Source organism: Alternaria hordeiaustralica, assembly GCF_023758085.1.
Source record: "Alternaria hordeiaustralica strain BMP 2776 chromosome Unknown scaffold_4, whole genome shotgun sequence".
Lineage (NCBI taxonomy): Eukaryota > Fungi > Ascomycota > Dothideomycetes > Pleosporales > Pleosporaceae > Alternaria > Alternaria hordeiaustralica.
Window position 1 is genome coordinate 434,048 of NW_026056776.1, and position 20,814 is coordinate 454,861.

At 54.3% G+C, this 20,814-nt stretch overlaps 7 protein-coding genes across 7 annotated transcripts; 4 read left to right on the forward strand and 3 right to left on the reverse strand.

Annotated features, from left to right (window-relative positions):
* Positions 1–101: 101 nt before the first annotated feature.
* J4E84_002939 (uncharacterized protein) lies at positions 102–1,896 on the forward strand (the record flags this gene model as incomplete). The annotated part of the gene is made up of 2 exons (XM_049385557.1): positions 102–251; positions 298–1,896. 2 exons carry the CDS (start codon positions 102–104, stop codon positions 1,894–1,896), a joined length of 1,749 nt encoding a protein of 582 aa, XP_049246434.1.
* Positions 1,897–2,210: 314 nt separating this feature from the next.
* Positions 2,211–3,724, reverse strand: CPA1 (Multifunctional pyrimidine synthesis protein CAD; the record flags this gene model as incomplete). Its single annotated transcript, XM_049385558.1, has 2 exons — positions 2,211–3,488; positions 3,539–3,724. 2 exons carry the CDS (start codon positions 3,722–3,724, stop codon positions 2,211–2,213), a joined length of 1,464 nt encoding a protein of 487 aa, XP_049246435.1.
* A 1,276-nt stretch (positions 3,725–5,000) lies between these two features.
* CEL3A (glycoside hydrolase 3) lies at positions 5,001–9,936 on the reverse strand (the record flags this gene model as incomplete). Its single annotated transcript, XM_049385559.1, has 9 exons — positions 5,001–5,657; positions 5,710–6,476; positions 6,529–7,062; positions 7,267–7,467; positions 8,537–9,084; positions 9,142–9,365; positions 9,419–9,512; positions 9,559–9,800; positions 9,853–9,936. 9 exons carry the CDS (start codon positions 9,934–9,936, stop codon positions 5,001–5,003), a joined length of 3,351 nt encoding a protein of 1,116 aa, XP_049246436.1.
* A 1,345-nt stretch (positions 9,937–11,281) lies between these two features.
* Positions 11,282–12,107, forward strand: CDC42 (Rho GTPase; the record flags this gene model as incomplete). The annotated part of the gene is made up of 4 exons (XM_049385560.1): positions 11,282–11,301; positions 11,371–11,490; positions 11,595–11,973; positions 12,024–12,107. 4 exons carry the CDS (start codon positions 11,282–11,284, stop codon positions 12,105–12,107), a joined length of 603 nt encoding a protein of 200 aa, XP_049246437.1.
* An 873-nt stretch (positions 12,108–12,980) lies between these two features.
* J4E84_002943 (uncharacterized protein) lies at positions 12,981–15,715 on the forward strand (the record flags this gene model as incomplete). The annotated part of the gene is made up of 3 exons (XM_049385561.1): positions 12,981–13,230; positions 13,277–14,277; positions 14,438–15,715. The coding sequence occupies 3 exons, from the start codon at positions 12,981–12,983 to the stop codon at positions 15,713–15,715; spliced, it is 2,529 nt and encodes an 842-aa protein (XP_049246438.1).
* Positions 15,716–17,013: 1,298 nt separating this feature from the next.
* On the forward strand, positions 17,014–17,488 carry RPL37 (60S ribosomal protein L37; the record flags this gene model as incomplete). The annotated part of the gene is made up of 4 exons (XM_049385562.1): positions 17,014–17,017; positions 17,077–17,139; positions 17,217–17,288; positions 17,343–17,488. The coding sequence occupies 4 exons, from the start codon at positions 17,014–17,016 to the stop codon at positions 17,486–17,488; spliced, it is 285 nt and encodes a 94-aa protein (XP_049246439.1).
* Positions 17,489–18,162: 674 nt separating this feature from the next.
* J4E84_002945 (uncharacterized protein) lies at positions 18,163–20,770 on the reverse strand (the record flags this gene model as incomplete). Its single annotated transcript, XM_049385563.1, has 3 exons — positions 18,163–20,293; positions 20,338–20,594; positions 20,720–20,770. The coding sequence occupies 3 exons, from the start codon at positions 20,768–20,770 to the stop codon at positions 18,163–18,165; spliced, it is 2,439 nt and encodes an 812-aa protein (XP_049246440.1).
* Between the last annotated feature and the right edge of the window lie 44 nt (positions 20,771–20,814).

Genomic DNA, 20,814 nt, shown 5'->3' on the forward strand with positions numbered 1-20,814 from the left:
ATATCCCTGTCGACGTGACCGCGACCCTCCACGCACATGTGATGCTGCCTTTATGCACAGCGACTCCATGAACATGTCCACCCCCTGCCTCTGCCACCACCATGGAGTCTGCACATCTCATCCACGCCCACGACCACGCCCGCACCGCCGCGACCGCGACCAGCACCAACAGCGTCGCAACCGCGGGGCAGGAGCATGACCTCGCCGCGACCGCCTTCCGCCAGGCCACCCAAGATACCCACGATGCTGAGGTATGTAGTCTGACACAGGCTGTCCCACTCGTCTAAAGCGTTGCAGGCCCTCCGCATCCTCAGTCTCCTCGAAGACCACCACCGCAAGCTCGCCGGCCTGATCAAAGAAGCGCCGCGCAAGGACAAGAAGAAGACGGACGCTGCCAAACAGCCCTCCGAGTCGTCCGCCGCCTCTACCTCGCCAAACACGTCGTCGTCGCGAGCCTCTCCAGCCAACACATCCTCTCCGACACCCCCGACATCCCGCCGCAGACTGCCCCAGTCCTCGATAGCCACCAACCTCGCCGAGAAGCGCGGCATCCCCAGCGCGAAGAGAACCACCAGTGGCGCGTCAGCAAACATACCCAGCACCACAGCCGGCCGGAATGAGCAGCCCTCCACGCCTGTGCGCGATCTACTGGCGCAGCAGTCGCGCAAAGCAGAGTCGAGTGCCACCAGAGACTCAACCAAGCAGCTGAAAGGCGCTTCTCCACAACCTGCGTCTCCGCCCGCAGAGGACAATTTCAGTCGCTTCTACTCGGCTTTTGGGGGTGTCATATCCGCCATCAGCGCTCCTCTAGCCTTCACCTCCCTTCCCCTCAACCCCTCCGCTCCAACGCCTGTGTCGGAGACACCTAGGGAAGAGAAATCCTCCAAGACCAAGTCCCGAACGCACTCTCCAGAAGCGTCCAGAACCGTCAAATCCTCCGTACCAGATCTCGCTGCCTTGATCAGCAAGCCGGCACTTCGCGCCCTGAGAGAGGATGGCGCACCCGGGCCCAACGAAAGCTTCTACCTGGTGCCAACATCGAGCGGAGCAGTCACATACGCCAGCATCCTTCGCGATCCGAATGCGCCGAATGCACCAAACACACAGCTGAATGTCATTGATGAAGGATCAGGCTCGCTGCGAGGGAGTTCACACGAAGAGTTTGTCGACGCGAGAGAGAACGTAGGCCCGCCGTCACCCACCAAAGCACGCCGTCCCCCTTCTCGCGGCAACTCCAGCACATCCGTAACGCCCCAGCGCTCCATACCAGCCGGCAGAGGTTCAGGCCTCAAGACCATGGAGGAGCTAGCCCTGGAAAACGACACGCTGAAATCCGTCATCGACAAACAAGCCAAGCGCATCCAGATGTGGGAACTCAACTCCCAGAACTCCTTCAACGCCCTCGCACAATCCTTCCGTGCTCGAGGACCCGGACGCGGCTCCAGCGATCCCAATGCTCTCGCCCACGCCCTCGCTTCTCAAGGCATCAACACCCTTCCGGCTCTCCCTTCCCCTCCTATCCCAGGCCACCCCCAACAGCAACCTACTTCCCCCGGTCAGCCTCCGACATCCGCCCCCGACGCCGACGCTGCGAAACGCATTGCTGAACTCGAAGCCAGGGTCGCCTCACAAGACGCAAAGTACAATGATTTGTTGAGTGCCAATGAGAAGCTGGCCAAGCAAAACGAAAGGGACAAGCAGGTGTTGAGCAGATACAGAGAGCAGTGGGAGAAACTAAAGGCGGGCGCGAGGAAGAAGGAGCTGGAAAGACGGGAGAGGAAGGTTCCGGAGAGCAAAATCGAAGAGTCGATGAAAGAAAGTGTGGCTACTGAGACACAAGGGGAGGGAGAAGGGGAAGAGGAGTTAGAGGAGGAGCCTGGGTTTGGAAAGGCTTGAAATCGCGCTATCGATGTGGTCAAGATGAGAAAGTACATATCAAGATACCCCATGCTAGTACAGCTAGCCGAAATAGAATACAGACACAGACACAAACATGATTCCCATATACCAATCGCGTTCGCACAGTATACATTTCCATGAAAATTGCATTACTACAGAAATACCCAAGGCCTGGTCGAGATCCGCCTTTCGACCCGACACATCTTCCTTGTCAATTTATCCCCCTGTTCCCATAACGCCGCTATAGCCATTCCCCCGAGATCCCTAAAACGCAACCAACACGTTGCCATCAGACATGATACCGAACCAGTCTAAGCAGCGGAAGCAACGGGCTTCTGCATAATAGGCTGGTAGGAAGGAGCGACGGGCCCGCCCACCGTAATGTCCTGGTTTTCCATACCCGCTGCGTGACCCTCAAAGTCTGGCGCATCAGGGTGGCAACCAACGCGCTCCTTGCTCAACAAGTCTACAAGAAGAGGGCTGGGCTTGTTGCTCTTCTCAGAGAACTGGTTGTTCTTGTACTGTGCCACGTTCTCCATGTACTTGTCGAAGAGGTACGCAGAGTCAAGAGGGCCACCCTTGGCTTCGGGATGGAACTGGGCACTGAAGATGGGACGCGAGTTGTGGATCAGACCCTCGTTGGACTGGTCGTTGAGGTTGGTGAAGTACTCCCTCCATTCGCTGGACAGGGTGGTTGGGTCGACCGCGTATCCGTGGTTCTGCGAGGTGATGTGGCACTTGCCGGTGGTGAGGTCGAGAGCCGGGATGTTGTGAGCGCGGTTGCCGTACTTGAGCTTGATGGTCTTTGCACCGGCAGCAAGGGCGATGAGCTGGTGACCCATACAGATGCCCATGACGGGGATCTGGGAGGTCTCGAACAGCTTTCGAAGGTTGTGGACGGTGGTGGTGCAGTGAGTTGGGTCACCAGGGCCGTTGGAGATGAAGACACCGTCGAAGTGGTGGGCGACCTTGTGGATGGGGTAGTCGAAGGGGAAGCAGGTGACGCTGGCACCGCGAGAGACAAGACTGCGGAGGATGTTCTCCTTGACACCACAGTCGATCAGGGCTACGTGCATGTCGCCCAGGGAAGAGCTGACGTGGAAGGGAGCCTTGGTCGATACACGACGCACGAGGTTGATAGCCTCGGGGTCGATGTACGCCTCATCCTCGTCGGCATCGTACTCTTCGCCGATCGAGATACGAGCAAGAGAAGAACCCTGCTCACGGAGGTATGTTACAACCTCACGAGTGTCAACGCCGGAGATGGCGGGAACACCCTCTCGTGCACACCATTGTGCGAGTGACTCTACAGCAGTCCAGTGGCTGTGCTTCAGAGCATAGTCCTGGACGACAATGCCAGAGGCTTGGATGTGTGGGGATTCGAAGTATCGGAGCAAGCCGTGCTCGTCGCGGGCGTTGGAGGGGACGCCGTAGTTGCCGATCAGCGGCTGTGTGAAGACGAGGATCTGGCCACGGTAGGAGGGGTCGGTCATGGACTCGGGGTAACCGACGAGAGAGGTTGTGAAGACGGCTTCACCGGAGATGTTCGTCTTGGCTCCGAAAGACTTGCCTTCGAAGATGGGGCCGTTCTAGTAAGCTGTTAGTGATGTGCCGAGATCTGCAGTATGACTCAACGCACCTTGATGGTGAAGGTAGCGGGCTCGTTGGAGACAGCTGTAGCCCTGCGCATGCTGGGAGTAGGAATGGCACGTTGTGTGTTTCCTTCCACAGTAGCGAGGCAGCGTGCCTGTACACGGTTCTGTGTCATTCGTCCCAGGAACCCTGCGGACCGTATGGTGGAAGGCTTGATCATTTGCGACAACATGATGAGCGGAGATGTGAGGAGATGTAGTGATTCGTTTGGTGGCAGCTTGGGTAGGCGTTCAGTTTACTGAGGCCTTCCACAGGTGGTCTGCGGATAGAGTCAGTCTGACGCTCACGACGCGTCCAGCTACGGGCGACATCGTACCTGACAGGTAATCCTAAGGTGTTCAATTAGCCACAGTCATGATAGAAGAATCGAAGAAAAAAATCAAGAGACGAATGCATCGATCGTCAAGCCACCAAGAGGCAGAAAGGCCGGCGGTGAATTGACGGTGTGCGATGCAGGTCCCGATAAGGGCTCATCAACCATGGCAGTAGTGACATACCTGGGAAGTGAAGACTGTCGGGGCAGCTTTCATAAGCGCGGTAGTAGAGCCAGTCGAGGTCCAAAGGGGCTGCCTATCTGAGGCGAAGCTTGACGTGCTAGCTTTGAAGGTGTTGAGTTTGCGTGAGGTGAGGATGGAGAGTAATCGGAGGGGCTTTTCTGCCCCAGCACCAGATTCGCGCTAAGGCGCAATGACACGCACCTGCGCCAATGACAAGCTTTACAATATACTTTCGGCCACGATAACGATAGGTCGCAAAGTTTCTTCAACACAGGATCCATATACTATGACAAACGTCCGGGGAGACTGGATGATGAATGCCGGCCCCGCTATCAGGTCTCTTTGAGCCTTACTACCGCGTAGTGTACGCTGTCCCCTAGTACTGTCGCGAGAGTCTGGTAAAGGTTGTGTCTTACCGTGCAGAATTAGGGCTACAAGAATACTCACATCAATCTATTTATTAGGCCAAGTAACACGTCGGCTTCAGGACCGCTGTAAAAGATGTGTTTGTAGTTGTCCAGCCGTTGCGCCTTGAAGCTTGACTACCGCCTGGCATAGGGTATGACGAGCATTTTTCATCTAATGTGGCGTCTTATCTTGTCGATCGCAGCCTGAAAGTGTTCTCAGGGGAGGATTTTACGGTATCCGCACACAAATGAGGAGTGACTGTCACAGTTTTGCTTTGTCCCGATATCGGAATCATGACGATCGAAAGCTTCATAATTTGCCGAGTGTGTCTCCGCACATCCGCGGAATCCGTATGTCAACCCCTGGAAACAATACACAACTCAGAGTTACTGAAAGTGGTAGTTGCTGATGCATCACGGGTGGGTTATAGCAACAATGTTGTTCACGGATTTCTTATTTCCAAGCAATCTCCGTGTTTCTACTTGACTATTGAGCACAGCAGACACACTTTACCCAACCAGCTTGGCCTTCTAGATCACATCCCTAAACAGTGATCTTACCTGTCAGCCTCACATCCCTGGAACTCGATCCTACAAAGATCTTGTACTCTCCAGTCGCAACGCTCCACTTCCTGGTCTTCTCGTCCCAGAAGCTCATATCCCTCCTCCTCAGCTTGAAAGTAGCAGTTCCGCTCGCACCAGCTGCCAACTTGAGCTTCGCAAAACCCCTCAATTGCTTGGGAGGCGAGTTGGTCGACGCAGGGTAGCCGAGATATAATTGCGGAACTTCTGCACCTGCAACACCACCGGAGTTGCTGATCTTGGCAGTAATGGTGGCGACCGTCTCGAAGAGATCGACAGGGCCTCCGGGACCCTTGGCACCGGTTGCGGGACCAGCCGAGGGCTTGCCTGAGACGCTGAGGTCGGAGTAGGTGAAGTTGGTGTAAGAGAGACCGAAGCCAAACTCGAATCTGGGTGTAATGTTCTGCTGGTCAAAACGACGGTAGTCGATGAAGAGGTCCCAGTTCTTGTCGTCACCCCTGGCAATTGTGGTACCATAGTCTGATTCCTTCTTCGCAATGGTGTAGGGGAGCTTGCCGCTTGGCGAGGCAGCGCCGTAGAGGATGTCGACGAGGCCGTTTCCGGATTCCTGACCTGGCAGGCCTGCCCATACAACAGCTACTACGTTCGGGTTCTCGATCTGCGCAAGTCAGTGCATGTCTTAAATGCAGTTTGGGAGTTGGATTTCTTACCCATTGTTCCATGATGACGGGGCCGACGCTGTGGACCACGACAACTGTCTTCTTGTTGACGGCAGCAACTGCCTTGACCAACTCGTTTCCGTTGTGCCACGGGTCGAGGTTAGTTCGGTCGCCAGCGTTGCCCTCGACGGTGATGTAGCCCTCGCCACCATCGCTGTTGATGCACACGACAGCTACATCAGCATTTTGAGCTGCACTAGCTCCCTGTTGCGCATTGTCGTTTGGTGAAGAGGTGATGGTCGTGCCGTCTTTCTGAGCTTGCGTCTTCATCGCATCGAGAGGAGCGATGAGGTAGGGGAACTCCACCGATCCAGAGCCCCAACCCATGGCTAGTGTGCCGTCGTTGCATCCGCGATCAACACATGCGTTAGCTCCCTTGGGCGCAACGATGCTGTCGCTTCCGATGACAGCGATGCTCTTGGGCTTCTTGAAGGGCAGTGTGGCATTGTTGTTCTTCAACAGGACGATACCATCGCGAGCCGTGGCACGGACGTTTGTCTTGTGGTTGCCACCGACCTGACGAGTGCCGATGTTCCAGGAGCTGAAGGTAGCATTGGGATAGCCCTTGTCCTGACCAAGAAGGTACCAGGAGGAGAGCACGCGCTTGACCATGTCATCGAGGCGAGATTGTTGAACCTGCTTTTTGTCGATGGCGGACTGAAGCTGTGGGCCCCAGAAGACGTTGCCTCCACTGAAGTCAGTGCCGGGCATGGTCATGTCCATTCCTCCGTTTGCACTACCAGTCGTCGTGTGTTGGGCTAAATGAGGTCAGTTTGTGAAACACATTTGAAGAGTGTGCAGATGACCTACCATTCCAGTCACTCATGATGTATCCACGATGGCCAAGCTCGTCCTTCAAGAGCTTGTTCATCACGCCGTCGCTCTCGCAGGCCCAAGTTCCGTTGACCTTGTTGTAACTGCACATAAAGGCCGCAACGTTGCTGTGGACAGCATCCATGAATGGCCACACGTAAAGCTCGCGAAGCACCCGATCCGACACATCTGAGCTCATAGTCTCTCGGTTGAGCTCTTGTTCGTTCACGATCCAGTGCTTAGCTGTCGCCTGAACACCGGATTCTTGCATACCCTCAATGGTCTCTGCCATCATAATGCCTTGGAGGTAGGGATCGGAACCGAATCCTTCCCAGTTTCGGCCACCGTTGGCAAACTTTCCGAGAGGTCCAGCTGAAGGCCCGAGCTGGACGTGGACGCCCAGCTCCTTTGCTTCAGCACCAAGGAAGGCGCCGCGTTCACGAATGAGATCGAGGTCCCAGGTGCTGGCGGCATGGATAGCTGCACTGAATGCAGTTACACCTTGGATGTAGCGAACGCCGAGGGGTCCATCTTGAGGCTGTTAGTAAGAACCCTGTTTCGAATGTACACATGCAGTGAGCAGGCGTTGAAAAGTGGGTTCGACGTGACCTGGCCACGCTCCAAGTTCCAAGCACCGAAGTCGCTGAACACAACATATTCGTAGGGTCACAGCATCTTGACTCCGATGCCACAAACCACGGGTCGGCTCGAAAGTAGTGAGACATATTTGCTTACCTTGCAGACAGAGCGACGGATATCCAATCGAGGCAGCCGGTTTGGTGTTGCCAACGCAGTTACCGTTCTGCCAGCCAACACCCGTAACGATGCCGATCTTCTCGCTCTGTGATAGTTTGGCAAGAGCAGCAGTCGCTTTCGCATGGGCATCGTCCCAGTTTCCGACGGCACGCTTCGAAGAAAGTAATTCGGACGGAATGGCTGCATATGTTAGTAGTGAACACGTAGTTGCATGTATCATAGATGTAGGTACCTGAGGCTTGCGACAACGCAGCCGTAGCGAGCACAGGAAGAATAAAAGAACGCATCGTGCTCGAAATCTCAACGGTCTAAAAGCTGTACAGGAATCCGTATGAACCGCGAACAATTACTCGGGCATGTCTCCTATTAAATACCCGCGGATCGTCCATGCTGCGCAACGCACAAGCCCGAGACTGTTGTTTTTCGTCAAAATTGGCCCTTGGCGAAATGCCAGCATCCAGCACGGTAACCCCAGACCCCAAGAAACTTACAAGCCGCATGACGTGTGATGTAGAGGGGTGATCGTTGAATTAGATGAGACGGTGAGAGGGAGTAAATGGAGGCGGGCCGTTGACCCAGGGTCTACAGCCGGTGACTAGGGTCAGCCGCGAATCAAACTTCGGAACACTGCATCACAAGCGGACGTTGCCCCGATAAACAATTACTGCACCCTTGACATTCGCAGTGGACGTTGTGGGGAACATGCGGCTCAGTCGTGTGATGGTTAATGAACTGCTTAGGTGAACTAGTCTGATCAAGTGATGGTCTCTGGTATTCGCTAACCCGAGGACCCTAGTAATACAGGACGCTACATGGCGCCCAAGGGCTTAGCACAAACTTACTGCAATAGGAGTGAAGTTTCTTAATTGCAGGCCTTCAAGGGTCAATTGCTTGAACGGCCTTGTACACTTAGCCTTTGCGCATTGTGGTGTGGAGCTTCCGTGCTTCCACTCGCCCTGCCTGTGCTGGCATCGCGGAAAAGTAGCGTATGCCTCAACGTACAACATGCTTTCCAGTCTAAATCTCCTGTCAGCACTGCAAAAATTGTATGCATGTCTCAGACACCTACATGACTACAAAGTTGGCATCATGTCAAGATATTCGCCTGTTATAGCACTCTGCCTGTCGTCACAAGGCCTGCGCATTTGGTGCCAAGCCTGACGTTTGGCGGGTGCTGAGTCATTTGTCGCTTGAAATTGTAAGACTTTTACCAGACATAAAGATCCTCAGGAGTAGTCTGCGTATTCACAGTCATCGTCCAGTCGTAAGCAGTATGCGCACGATGGCCTTTCTTCTGTACACTTCCGTCGTCTCTGCTTGCAATTAAGACAGCCGTTTTTGGAACGCTTCTTGTTGTTCAACACTTCATACTGACAGGTCCATAGTCCTCGTCGGCACTGGTTGCACGTCGGTTTCGCCTCGTTGCATTTGATCTTCTTTCCGCGACAGCGGATGCAAGCTTTGCCAGGAGCAGGTAGCGACGGCGGAGACGATTGACTGACAGGCGCCTTTTTCCTCGATTTGGTGGGTGATGCAGGCGATTTGGCATTCTTGCTCTTCTTGGTGGGTGGTTTCCGCACAGTCCTAGGAGAGGCCACGGCACCACTTCCCTTGCGCCTCTTCTTCGTCGATGAACTTGGAGCTTCCGGAGACGTTGACATGTTCATATCTGGGTCCCCGAAGTCGTTGTCTGCTTCAACAACATTCTTTTTACTACGTTTTCTTTTGCGCGGTTCCTTTTCTTCCGTAGCAGCGGCAGTGGGAGCAACGCCGTTATCTGTGGCTAAGGCAGGTAGGCTATTAGAAGTTAGTTTGGATGTCGCTCAACCAGTGTCTTTTGCTGCCCCAACGTACCCGGCATCAATCTCGCGGGTGGTATGGATAGGATTATGCTTATACACAACATTTATGGCCTCTCTCTTGAGTGAGAATTTGATGTGTATTGCGCCTCCGCAGTCGTAGGTCGGCAGCACAGCCGGCCCCTGCTTGCTGACTCCAGCCTCGTCGTCGTCGCTATCGTGAGACCTTTCTTTCTTGAGGTTGCTTTTGCGGTTCTGGACGCTGTCTTGGCAAACATACTACCATCGTCAGCCACAACGAGGAACTGGTTATTATTTTGGCAGTGCCTTACCTTGAGCCTGGCACCATCACCGCCTTCTTTACTCTGCGCAGAGCGCTCGGAGTACTTGAAACCATCGGTATCCTGAATGGCTTCGATGATGGATCTATCGTGCATAAGCGAACATAGTGCAGATATGTGGGCTCAAGTACCTCGCTATTGCTCGCTGCACCTTGAGCCTGTCTTTGCCATCAATATCACGACACAGCGCATACTCGGCAGCAATGCTCTGAAGGTGGTCGGCTGGTTGTATGAGCGCGTCAAGGCTCGGCTGCTGCGTCACGGGGATGGTGATGGTTGAGGCTGTCGCAAAAATGAACTCGGTCACCACGTCTGTGGGAATGAAGCTGGCTGCGTTCTTGTCCAGCTCATTGCGCAGAGCTCCCTCCAGTGACTGTTACATGACAGTTTAGCTACGTCGATACAGATTGCGAAGATGATATTACTTCGAGCGTAGGACAGCGGTAGTAGACATCGGGACTCAGCCCCTTGTGAAATCGAAGATCCAATTCGTCTTCGAGGTCATCCATGGCAGCACTGTCATAGAATAGATTGAGGCGCGACGGCTAAGTGATGTGCGGCGCCGCTCTCGTGCGTGATGCAACCGTGAGATGAGACGAATGGAGACAGATGGGGAGGGAGCGCCCTAGCTCCCGGGAGACGAGGTTGTTCCGTGCCGAGGCGAGATGCTGATTGGGCGAGCCGGGGTCTGCCAAGGTTGCCCTGCAGCATTCTAAGATTCGACTCAATCGGCAATGGGTCAAGCTGCACCTGGCTCGCATGTCGCGTGAATGAGCTGTCTGTGGGCGAGTACATAGGGATGCGCGCTTATGGCAATATACCAGCTTTGGCCGAAGCCAGCGGAGGTGTGTTGTAAAGAAGGGCTGCCGATCCTGGACGTGTTGTGTGCTACTACGGATGATTTATTACAGGCCGACTTCTTGCGCAAACACCGCCAGACCATGCTATTAGAGGACGATCAGCCACGTTGTCCATGTGCACGGTTCGTTCCCAAATCTGGGGCTCACTGAGCTTGTCCGGGATCTCGCTGGGCCATACGAGCATGCACGCTGGCATCAGAGGCAGCGTGTATTCACAGTCGTGCCTCGCTGCGTCTATCAAGCCAATGTCGGGCGGTGTTGGTTGGTGGGGTCGTGTCTGCGGCGCTGCAGCAATGGGTCTGCCACGCGTTGGGTCAGTCCAAGGCGCCCCAGGTCTGGCCAGCAGAGGCCGCAAAATAGGGCTTGAAATTGTGCAGCCGTACATAATAAGCCGTCTCCGAGCTACGGGCGGGAGCCGATGCAAGGCTATGATAACAGCCCTAGGCCGCTTTCACTGATTGGCGTCTTCCAGCTCAAGGGATTCGGCTGCCGTAGCTAGAGCGCAACCTCACTCACGCCCTCCAAACGTCCCGTCGCCCTCTGTGAACTCGCCTCGTCGCTGGCTGCTGCTGCGCCTGTACTGTCCTTGTCCGGTCGCGTGCCTCGTCGCTAGCACTGCCTCAATCGCTCGCCGCATTGTCCGCCCACCGGCTCACCAGAACCTGGACCAAGTCTAACGGGTGGTGTTTCACGCTCCAACCCACGTAGCACCCGCCGCCGCCGCCGTCTGCACGAGGACTCATAGGTACGCCTGCCCGAGTCTGCCATCACAGCCAGCGCCAGCAATTGTGAGACTGACCCGTCTGCCAGACGCTCCCCGCTCCCTGGAACCCCTCGTTTGAGCCCATAGCTCCCATCTCCGCACGACCACGACCCTGAGCCTGCGTAGCGACAGCTCCGCCCCATCTCCGCACGCCTATCTCGAATTTTGGTAGCCGACGTGCCTCCAAACAAACATCCATAGCCTCGAAACAAATCCCAGCCTGCCTTCACCATGGTGGTCGCGACAATCAAGTACGCGAAGCCCAACATGCCCGGCGTGCGACCGCCATGCTCCAGATGCTAGTGCTTACTACCCTACAGGTGCGTCGTCGTCGGCGACGGTGCGGTCGGAAAGACATGTCTTCTTATCAGTTATACCACGAACAAGTTCCCCTCGGAATATGTCCCTACAGTCTTCGACAACTACGCCGTGACCGTCATGTGAGCTTCCCTCTGCTCTTTGCACAGTTTGGAGTAGCGGCAAACCCTCGGTGGATTTAGGTTTGGGACAGTGATTGGTGGAGCAGCTGCTGACTGCTTTGAAGGATCGGTGACGAGCCATACACCCTCGGTCTCTTCGATACTGCCGGACAGGAAGATTACGACCGTCTCCGGCCGCTGTCATACCCCCAAACCGACGTCTTCCTCGTCTGCTTCTCCGTGACCTCACCCGCTTCTTTTGAGAACGTCCGCGAGAAATGGTTCCCCGAAGTACATCACCACTGCCCGGGCGTGCCCTGCCTGATCGTCGGCACACAAGTAGATCTGAGGGAGGACGCTGCAGTAAAAGACAAGCTCTCAAAACAGAGAATGGCGCCTGTAAAGAAGGAGGACGGCGAGCGCATGGCGCGGGAGCTTGGTGCGGTCAAGTACGTCGAGTGTTCGGCGCTGACCCAATACAAGCTCAAGGACGTGTTTGACGAGGTAAGCATATTGTACAAGAATGGCTGATGCAGATGCTGACATCTCCACAGGCAATCGTAGCAGCACTTGAGCCGCCAGCCGCGAAGAAAGAGGGCGGCGAGAGGAAGAAGGGCAAGAAGTGCATTGTCCTTTGAGATGCTTATGCGGCAACTACGAATAACCGCATGCTAGGGAGCGTTGGTTTGCAGATATTCTTTGATTAGGCGTGAATCTTTTGGATACCTCTCGAATACAGGCGCCATTGTGGGTAGTGTTCTCTTTCAATCTGCTCAGTTTCGTTCTATGCATTTTACTCAATCTCCCGTCAATTGCACGTTACGTTCAAGATGCAACAAGCAGACATATCTTGATGCTTGGAAAGGCAAGTAAAATGCAGATTAGGGGCTGTCCACTGCGCGCCTAGTGTAACCACTGCGTTACAGCGGATGCCATCTCTTGCTTGATCTCCTCTTGCAAGTCTGCGTCCCCACGTGGGCTACCCCTCTTTTAAGATGAGGTGAACGAGGAGCGCGTTTGCTGTCATCACTGTTGTTGATGATGTTGTTGCCTTGCCGTTACGTCTTGCTCAACAACGCGATCTCTGTCGTGGACGAACCTCTACCGCAACACCTCCGCAACGCGATAGCCTCCTCTGTTCTCTGATTCATGTGATTTTTGCTACTTGCAAAACTCGAATACTGACGCTTTGGTCGAGACAGGGAATTCTATCATTTCACGCTATTTGAGCTACGACCACTCCGGGACTCTCAGTCTCTTCACCTGCTCAACTCCTCACACTTGGGACAGATCCCCCACTTGGACGAAATCTTGCACCCATGGCGTACCAGTTCACCGAAGAGAAGAAGCGCCCGCCGCCGATCACGCTCCCGTTGCCGCCGCCTCCGCGCCCTCTACCGACCATCGACCAGCAAAGGCAGCAAGGACAGCGCTCTACCGACAACACGCCGCTCACCTCGCCTATTGAGTCACACACTCCAGCCTCGGGGTCGGGCAGAAGTCGCACCGCCATGGCTACGTTCACCAATTTAATCGATCAGGCACGTTCTCCCCGCAAGTCAGACCACGGATCCTGGATAAGTAGCAATGCCGGTTCGACGGCACGTTCGAGGCAGTCAGGACGCAGTCAACATGAAGCTGTAGCTGCACAGGCCCAGATTGAAGCTCTCGACGAGGAGACGGCTAGAGGCAAGGTAGAATCTCGCGCTGAGAAGAACCTGTTCAAGATGACTGGTCAAGTCCCGCCCACTCCAATGATCGGTGAGTCTATGTTACTGTGTATGCACTCTCGTGCTAAAATTTACAGATTCGGCAAACGAGGACGACATCTATATCAGAACAGAAGACTTGCGACGACAGTGCCGGATCGCCAGCGGAGAGCAACCGCCAGAACGCGAGGAGCCGCCCAAAAGCCCAAAGAAAAAGCTTTTCCAGAACCTCCGTAATACCTTTTCCAAGTCTTCCAGCGCTGCAGCTCCACCAGCAATGCCAAACAAAGCAGCGCAGATTTTGGGCACAGCATCACGTCAGGCTCGCATCATCCCAGTCCGCCCCATAAAGCCAGCGCGCCCTGTCGAGTCCACCCCTACAAGGACTTCACGCTCAGACACGGTGAAGTCTCTGCCTGCGAAGGTCGTTAATCCTGACAGCTACGCGCATCGCCATCATAGCGGATCTTCGCGTCGCCATCGCACGAGTGGCCGTGGCTCACCGGGTAGAGGTAGCCTGAAGAAGCAGTCGCACAACGTAGAGAACACACGCCTTGTGCCTGATGTCAACGAATCGTCTGATTCAGTCATCCCGCCTTCACCACCAGCAAAGGATACTCCGCCACCAGCTGATAGGCAGCCCAGCCCACTTCGCAGGGCTGCGCCAACGCGTGGTGATTTACGTGACAGCTATTCGGACTTCAACGACAACATCAGCCGCATCCAGTTCCCTAAGTTTGATCTTTCGCCCGTCCGTTCGTCATATATCCTGCCTGGACATGGTGGATCGAGTCCCGCGAAGTCCCGCCCATATACCGCAGAAGACTACACCAAGCTCATAGAGGATGGATCAGTGCAACGGCCCTACCCCAACTGGGACAGTTCGCCAACCAAGGCAGAAGGCAAACACCATGCTCCTTTGGCAGGTGCGGGCCTTGGCTCATTTAACCTTCCTCGTCCCGACCGCCTGAGGGAGGAGTGTCCGAACACAACGCAAGAGACCAACCCCGCCAATGGTCCCCATCTCCAGCCGCACTTCTATTCTCCATCCCGCATCACTCATTTCCCCTTCGCTGAAGGCGAGACACCGTCTAAGAATGTAAGTCCGTTATTGCTTCCAGGGCTCTTTCTCTCACCTTCCCGAAAAGTGGGGCCTGTCGTCATCTGTCCCTTCAGCGTTTACTTGCCCAGGTACCTTCACACGCAGTACCCCGCTTCTTCCTCTAATGTGCTGGTACAAACGCTAATAACTCTCTCAGTCTGACGAAACGCGCCTTCTCTACTCACACCCCGCAAGGTCACGGTCGGTCCTCCACCCTCGCGAAGAGTCGGCCAACGGCTCAATCAAGATGATCTTCCAAGGAGACCGCCAGGATATCGAGCCAAACTCTCCAACCGCTCGCGAAGTCGATGAAAACGAGCAGCTCACTCATGAAGGTGATCGGCGCTCCGACGTTGGCATCACAACCCGCGTCATGCAAGAGTTGCGTATTGGAGAGCAGAGCGAGAACCCACGACAAAGGAACGGCAATCTCGGTGACCAGTCCTCCTCACGGCTGACTGATATGCTCAACACTGTCAGCCCAGGCCGCAGTGAATCGCACGGCGATTTTCAGCTTTACTGTCCCAGCGCCGTTCCCAGTCCGCTTCACAAGATTTCTGGTCCTCCGTTCTCAGCACGCGCGAGTGTGCCTTCCGGGTCTTACAGCGCAATTACCCAGCCGCTTGCACCAAAGACCACCGAGGACCACTTCTACATGACCAATGAGCACCTCGATGTAGTGGGTAAGACTACTTGGGACGCACTAGAGAAGCTCGCCAAGGACCAGGAACGTACATCACAGGCGAGGCATGATGATACTTTGGCACTGATCAACAGACGCTTCAAGCAACTCTCATCTCATCTGGATGCTGTCAAGGAAACTACCAATCGCGTAGAGACTTCCATCGATCGCGTAAGGGAAGTAGCGGACAATCAACACAACATCTACGCAACCGTGAATACCATCAAGGATAGTATCAAGGAGACCATTCCGGACGCGATGAAGGAGCAGGATAAGAAGATGGCCATCATGGAGGCGGAAATGAAGGAAATGAAGCAGATCATTCAGGCTTTGCAAAAGTCCATGGACCAGAAGGCTGCTGAGCCGCCACACACTCCTCAGCCCCCGTTCCCCTCGCACAACCAGCGCTCTCCACACTCTCTGCCAAGTCACTATGGTAACATCCCTGAGGTTGTCCGCGAACTCCAGCCTGTGATGCAGCACGGCATGTCTTCTCCTCAGGACGGCCATAATGACGCTCGTCTTGGCTATCAGAACGGTCATCAGAACGGCAATCATTGGACTGCGCGTCCTGCCTACGCTGGCCGCAACGGCAAGGAAGAGCGCCCATCATACGCTGCAAACCCCTACCTCTACAACAACGGCGGTCAGTACAGCAGTGGCTATTCTGGCGGAGGTTATCCTCCGTTCGGTTACTCTGCGAACTCTACTGACCAGGACTTCGGTTTCAACAACCAGGGTCAGCCAAAGTAAGCTCAGCCGATTGCCAAAGATGCATTTGGGATTCAGCGATCACATCCAACGGGCATGACTAGGGACTTGGAAGAGCTGCTGTACCTGCGAGGGAACATTAGCGCAACTGGGTGACGATGAGTTTGGGCGGCTCTACACGGGAATATTTTGTATCATATTGACTCGGAGGTATCTTGTCTGCGGACTGGGCGGTATGTGTGCTATCACGGGATACCTTCTTCATTTGAAGCTCACTTCCGATACTTTGACGTGCGGTATCAGCTCTCATAGCTCTACCGACATCCGCGGATGAGCCACAGATATGTCACAAATGTCACATACAGTATAGGCTGTGTTATTTAGACTGTATTGTGTATTGCTGGGTGATCTATCGTGAGGACTTTCATATGCGGAACTCAGCTGGGAGGTGCAGTCATCAATCGACATGGTGCTAAATGTCGACTGCCATGTCCCGAGCCGCGACCTGCACTATTTCTAACCGTACTGGCTTGTAATTGATCACATGGGCAGAGTAACGTATCGGTGGCGCTTCTGAGTCTGCAACCCTCTTCCTCTGGGGTATGCGAAATACGACGAGATATGCGACAACCAACTCGTAACCGGCGACCTGAGCACGATCGCATAATCAAGTCGTTATAAGGTGCATATCCGGCATTGCAGGTAATCATATATCCTAGATGATGCATGATGAGATGTAAGTTTCTCCGATGTATTCGATGATAGTTTTTGCGGAATTTGACAGCTGTTCTTCATCCCACCTTAGTGACATGGCTGGTAGAGTAATGAACTTCTCGCTCTTTTAAGCGCGTTACTCGAATCGGAAATGGTATTCGTTAGGACACTAACATTAGAAACATTCTACAAGCAATGACCGTGGTTACAAGTGATAAAGCCGTCGTGATGTCCGTAGAGATCGCTGATGAGGGTGTCCCGAAAAGCTGAGTGGCAGTCAAAGGCGTCTTCGATGTGGATGAGTTGAGGCCTTTCAATTAATCGATGGAAGAACAGACTAAGCGATGGCAGAGCGTTCATAGTTGCCGCTCGTGGTGACGATGTTCCTGCTGGTGTTGATGCCCCTCGTGCCTGCCGGTGGAGCCCCGTCGCGCCATTCCCGAAACGGCTAGCCCCACACACGTTCGAAATTGTGTCTCGCTAAGCTGTTGTCGATTTCGCTCTCGCACGACGAAACCGCGATCACTCCCACCCTCGATACTAACAACAGCGTCACCAGGTATGCTCTCCCGAATTGCTGTGTAGATGACCGGTTACTGACGATTCCCATTTAGTCCCCAGCCAAAATGAGTACGCCGCACTCCCACCCTCACCCGCAACCACGAGCTTCGAGACTGACTGCGATATAGCGAAGGGTACCTCCAGTTTCGGAAAGCGCCACAACAAGACGCACACGCTCTGCAGGCGTTGCGGTACGTGATACCTCCCTGGAAGCTAGCAATGGAAATGCGAAGGCACGGAAGGAGACAAGGGCTGATTCAATGTTTAGGTCAACGATCCCTCCACATCCAGAAGCACACCTGCGCCTCATGCGGCTACCCTGCTGCTAAGACCCGCAAGTGTACGTGTACCTGAGACGCGCACACACAGAACGCGAAGATTAACATTGGAACAGTCAACTGGGGTGAGAAGGCCAAGCGCAGGAAGACCACCGGTACCGGCCGCATGCGATACCTCAAGACCGTCAACCGCAAGTTCAGCAACGGATTCCAAACTGGCACACCCAAGGGTGCCAAGGGCCCCACCGTCAAGTCCTCGTAAACGCATGAAGCTTAAGGTTGGCGACGAGGAGGAGTAGAGGCGCGATGAAGGCCATTCGGACGGGTGCATGATCGGAAAGCGGGTTCTTATAGGCAAATGGTATTGCTCGGCATGGGGCGTTCTGTCATCCCTCTCCCGGTTGCTGTCCACCTCGCATCACCAACGAGGATGGCAACACCGTTTGAGCGCAAAGCTCTGGAGGCATAACTACGGAAAATTCATCATGTTCTGTCACGAAATAAAAGCATGAATCAAGCCACCGACTGTGCCAATCAACCGCAGATGAGACAGGATGCACTGATGAGTTTTAGGGAAGCGAAGGCTATCGAGGTCGTTAGACGGATATAAACCGAGCGGAACACCGAGACTTCTACACACTGCATCGCTGAACGCAAGGCTGTACGCTAACGGCTGGCCGATCCCGCGACCCATCACTCGAGTACAGACGACCGTACCGATTACACCAGCGTACGTACCGACCCAGTTGACAAATCACTGCCAATGGACAACGCCTGTTGCTCTGTACCTGATCTGCTTGCCTATCCAGATAAAACAAATCTCGACTAACACACCAGCTGTTATACAAACTCCGCACGCGTCCCAAATCGCATATGAACATGCACCAGTGCTTTGAACACTAACATCAAGTAAACCACACATTCTCGTTCCATCACTCAAAACCACCTCCTCTGCTCGATCTTCGTCCACCACCGCCCCTTCTCACCTTCCTCTCTAGGTCCTACAAACTCCAACACCTGGTTGCCTCTCCCGATCCTGATATCCAAATCGAACATGTCGCTTGCAGTTCTCCTCTCTTCCTTTACGCCTAGGCAGAAGCTCGCCCTCACACCCACACCGCCCTTCCTCTCTTTAGCCACGTCACTTAGGAACGGCCCAATGTCCCGCGCAACACGATACGCGAGCGCAGAGGGTGTGAACTTGGTCCTGAGCTCCACAGCCCACCGGTTGAAGTTCTGAGCACGTGGCACAACGCGTGGATTACCAAAGTTGGGGAACTGACCTGGGTCGACGGGCTGATCATGGGTTGGCGACGCGGGAGGCGTCACAATAGTGAGTGCTGTCGAAGACGGGGAGCGTGTATCGATCCAAGACTGGATGATCTCCGTGTCGCGGTACGAGTCTTCGTACCAAGTCATCAGCCAGAATGAGATGACGAGTTGTTTGAGGTTGTCGAAGGAGCGGAGACCGGTGAGAAGAGGGTTGGTGATGGGTGTTGTGTAGGAGAGGATTGGGCAGCCGTTGTAGCCACAGATCTTGAGCTCTTCAACTGTAGACGCGTGGTGCAGGGCGACGGTCTGGAGAAGGGGAGCCTGGGGTGGCCAACCGTAGCTCGGTTCGAAGGTGAAGTCCACAGGCATGGGGAACCCGCGACGATATGCGGCTAAGATGCCCGAAAGGTCTTCGTCTTCAAGGTTGTAGATGAACTCTGAGCCGGATTGCCCTGGGTCGATGGCGCTGAGTTGCTGTCCGCCAGCCCCCCATGTATTCCCTGCTGGGAAAGAAACGCCAATCATGACTATCTTCTTCAGCGGACACCAGTGTAATGCTCGGAGTAGTTCGCGCTTCTCGTCGCGTGGTATACCGCCTTCTAACTTGATCTGCTCGACTTTCCGCATGTGAGGCACGAATTCGTCGATGAATCTTCGCCGCCGGGTACGTTCCTGCATATCCTCTGCCGTCCTGCATATCGCCGTGAAAGGTTCCCCGGGCCCTGCATATTGCGTATCGATGCGAAGGTCCGTGAGCGTTGTTGCTAAATGGGCGACCAGAGCTCGAGATCGATTTTGTATGTCAAGAGTTGGCTTGGTGTGGCTGTACATTTTGTCCATCGGCCAGCCGAGGCATTGTATCTTCGGATGCGCCTCGACAAAGTCCAGAAAAGGTCCTTCCATTAGATAAACGTCCTTTGGGAGTACTGTGGGCGGTAAGACAGCATTGCGAATCTGGAATGCACGCAAGTGCGGGAAACGCAGCCTGCTTAGTGCAGAGAGAAATAATTCAGAATCAGTGGTGGAACCAGCGAGTTCTGGATCTCTTCGACGCCAGTGTATCCAATCCAGGTTGAGACTGGTGAGATTGGATGCGGAGCACGCGATTAGCCATTCCATTGGGGGCTTTGAGTCAGGCACGAACTGTCCAAGTGATGTAGGCTCGGAATGCACCGGATTGTCATCGATGTAGTCTCTAATCTCGGGAAGTTCCTCCCACATGATAGCATCGTATGCTCTGGCCTTTTCCGTTAACTCTTCTGTTGAAGACCGCGGCCAGCGTTCTGGCAGACCTTCGTGAGAGAAGTGGATAGTAGTTCCAACAAATCCTCCTGCGCCATTATGCATCTGGTAGTATTGTCCGCCACGGGAAAGCTTGAACTCGGAAAACTGTAGCCCCGGACATTGTGTTTGATCTGACATGTCCTTTCCAAGCCTGCGCAGTCGAATGCTCTCGAGCCCAGTGGCTTTGTTTGGTAGAAGCCGGCATAGCTCAGTCTTGTTAAAGCTGCAACTCTCAAGCCAGAGTTTACGAAGAGGAACACGTCGTGGTCGACCTTGGTCAAGGAGACCAGCAACGAGTGCGTTCGTCAGCTTGTAATGCCCATATACAATTCGCAGCGTATGCACGTTGATCAGGTTCCGTATGGAGAGCTTGAGGAGTATATGTAGTCGATCGTCTTGTGAGAGATTATCGGCGTCGAAGCGCATTCGTGGGAGTTCGCTGAATATGTTCGGAGACGGCAGGTGACATCGATGCGATAGTGTCTGAACCTTGGACGCAATCGCAGGATTACTGACACGTTAGCATGATTCTCGTGAAAGACTTGAGATACCTACGTCGCAAGTATAAACAGTTTCTGGATGATGGGTGTGTCGTCGTGCTCATCTGGCTCTCCACGGCCGCGTTCACCCCATATTTTATCTGTCTCTTCGTTCAAGTGCAGCTTCCACTGGTCGACCAAGCAGACATGACGCCACAATCGATCCGTGGCATGCTGATGGAATGTCTGGGAGACTAGAGCGACGTGTTTGAGCGCAGGGGTGTCGAGGTAGGCAACGATGAGTTGGAGCAATTCGCTGGGTAGGGACTGTAGCTTAAAAACGAATTAGCTCATCTTCGCAAATGTAGATAAGGGTAGAAGACGCCGAGTACGCGCGCACTGTGGAGATAGCACGTGTAGAGCGGACCAGGCCTGCCCACGGGTATCATTGTACATACAGAAAGTGGGCGTTCTTCGGCCCTGACGCCGGGTGGGGAAGGGGACATCATGCGGTCTGGAGAAGTACATGTAGGCATCACAAGTGCTCATAGAC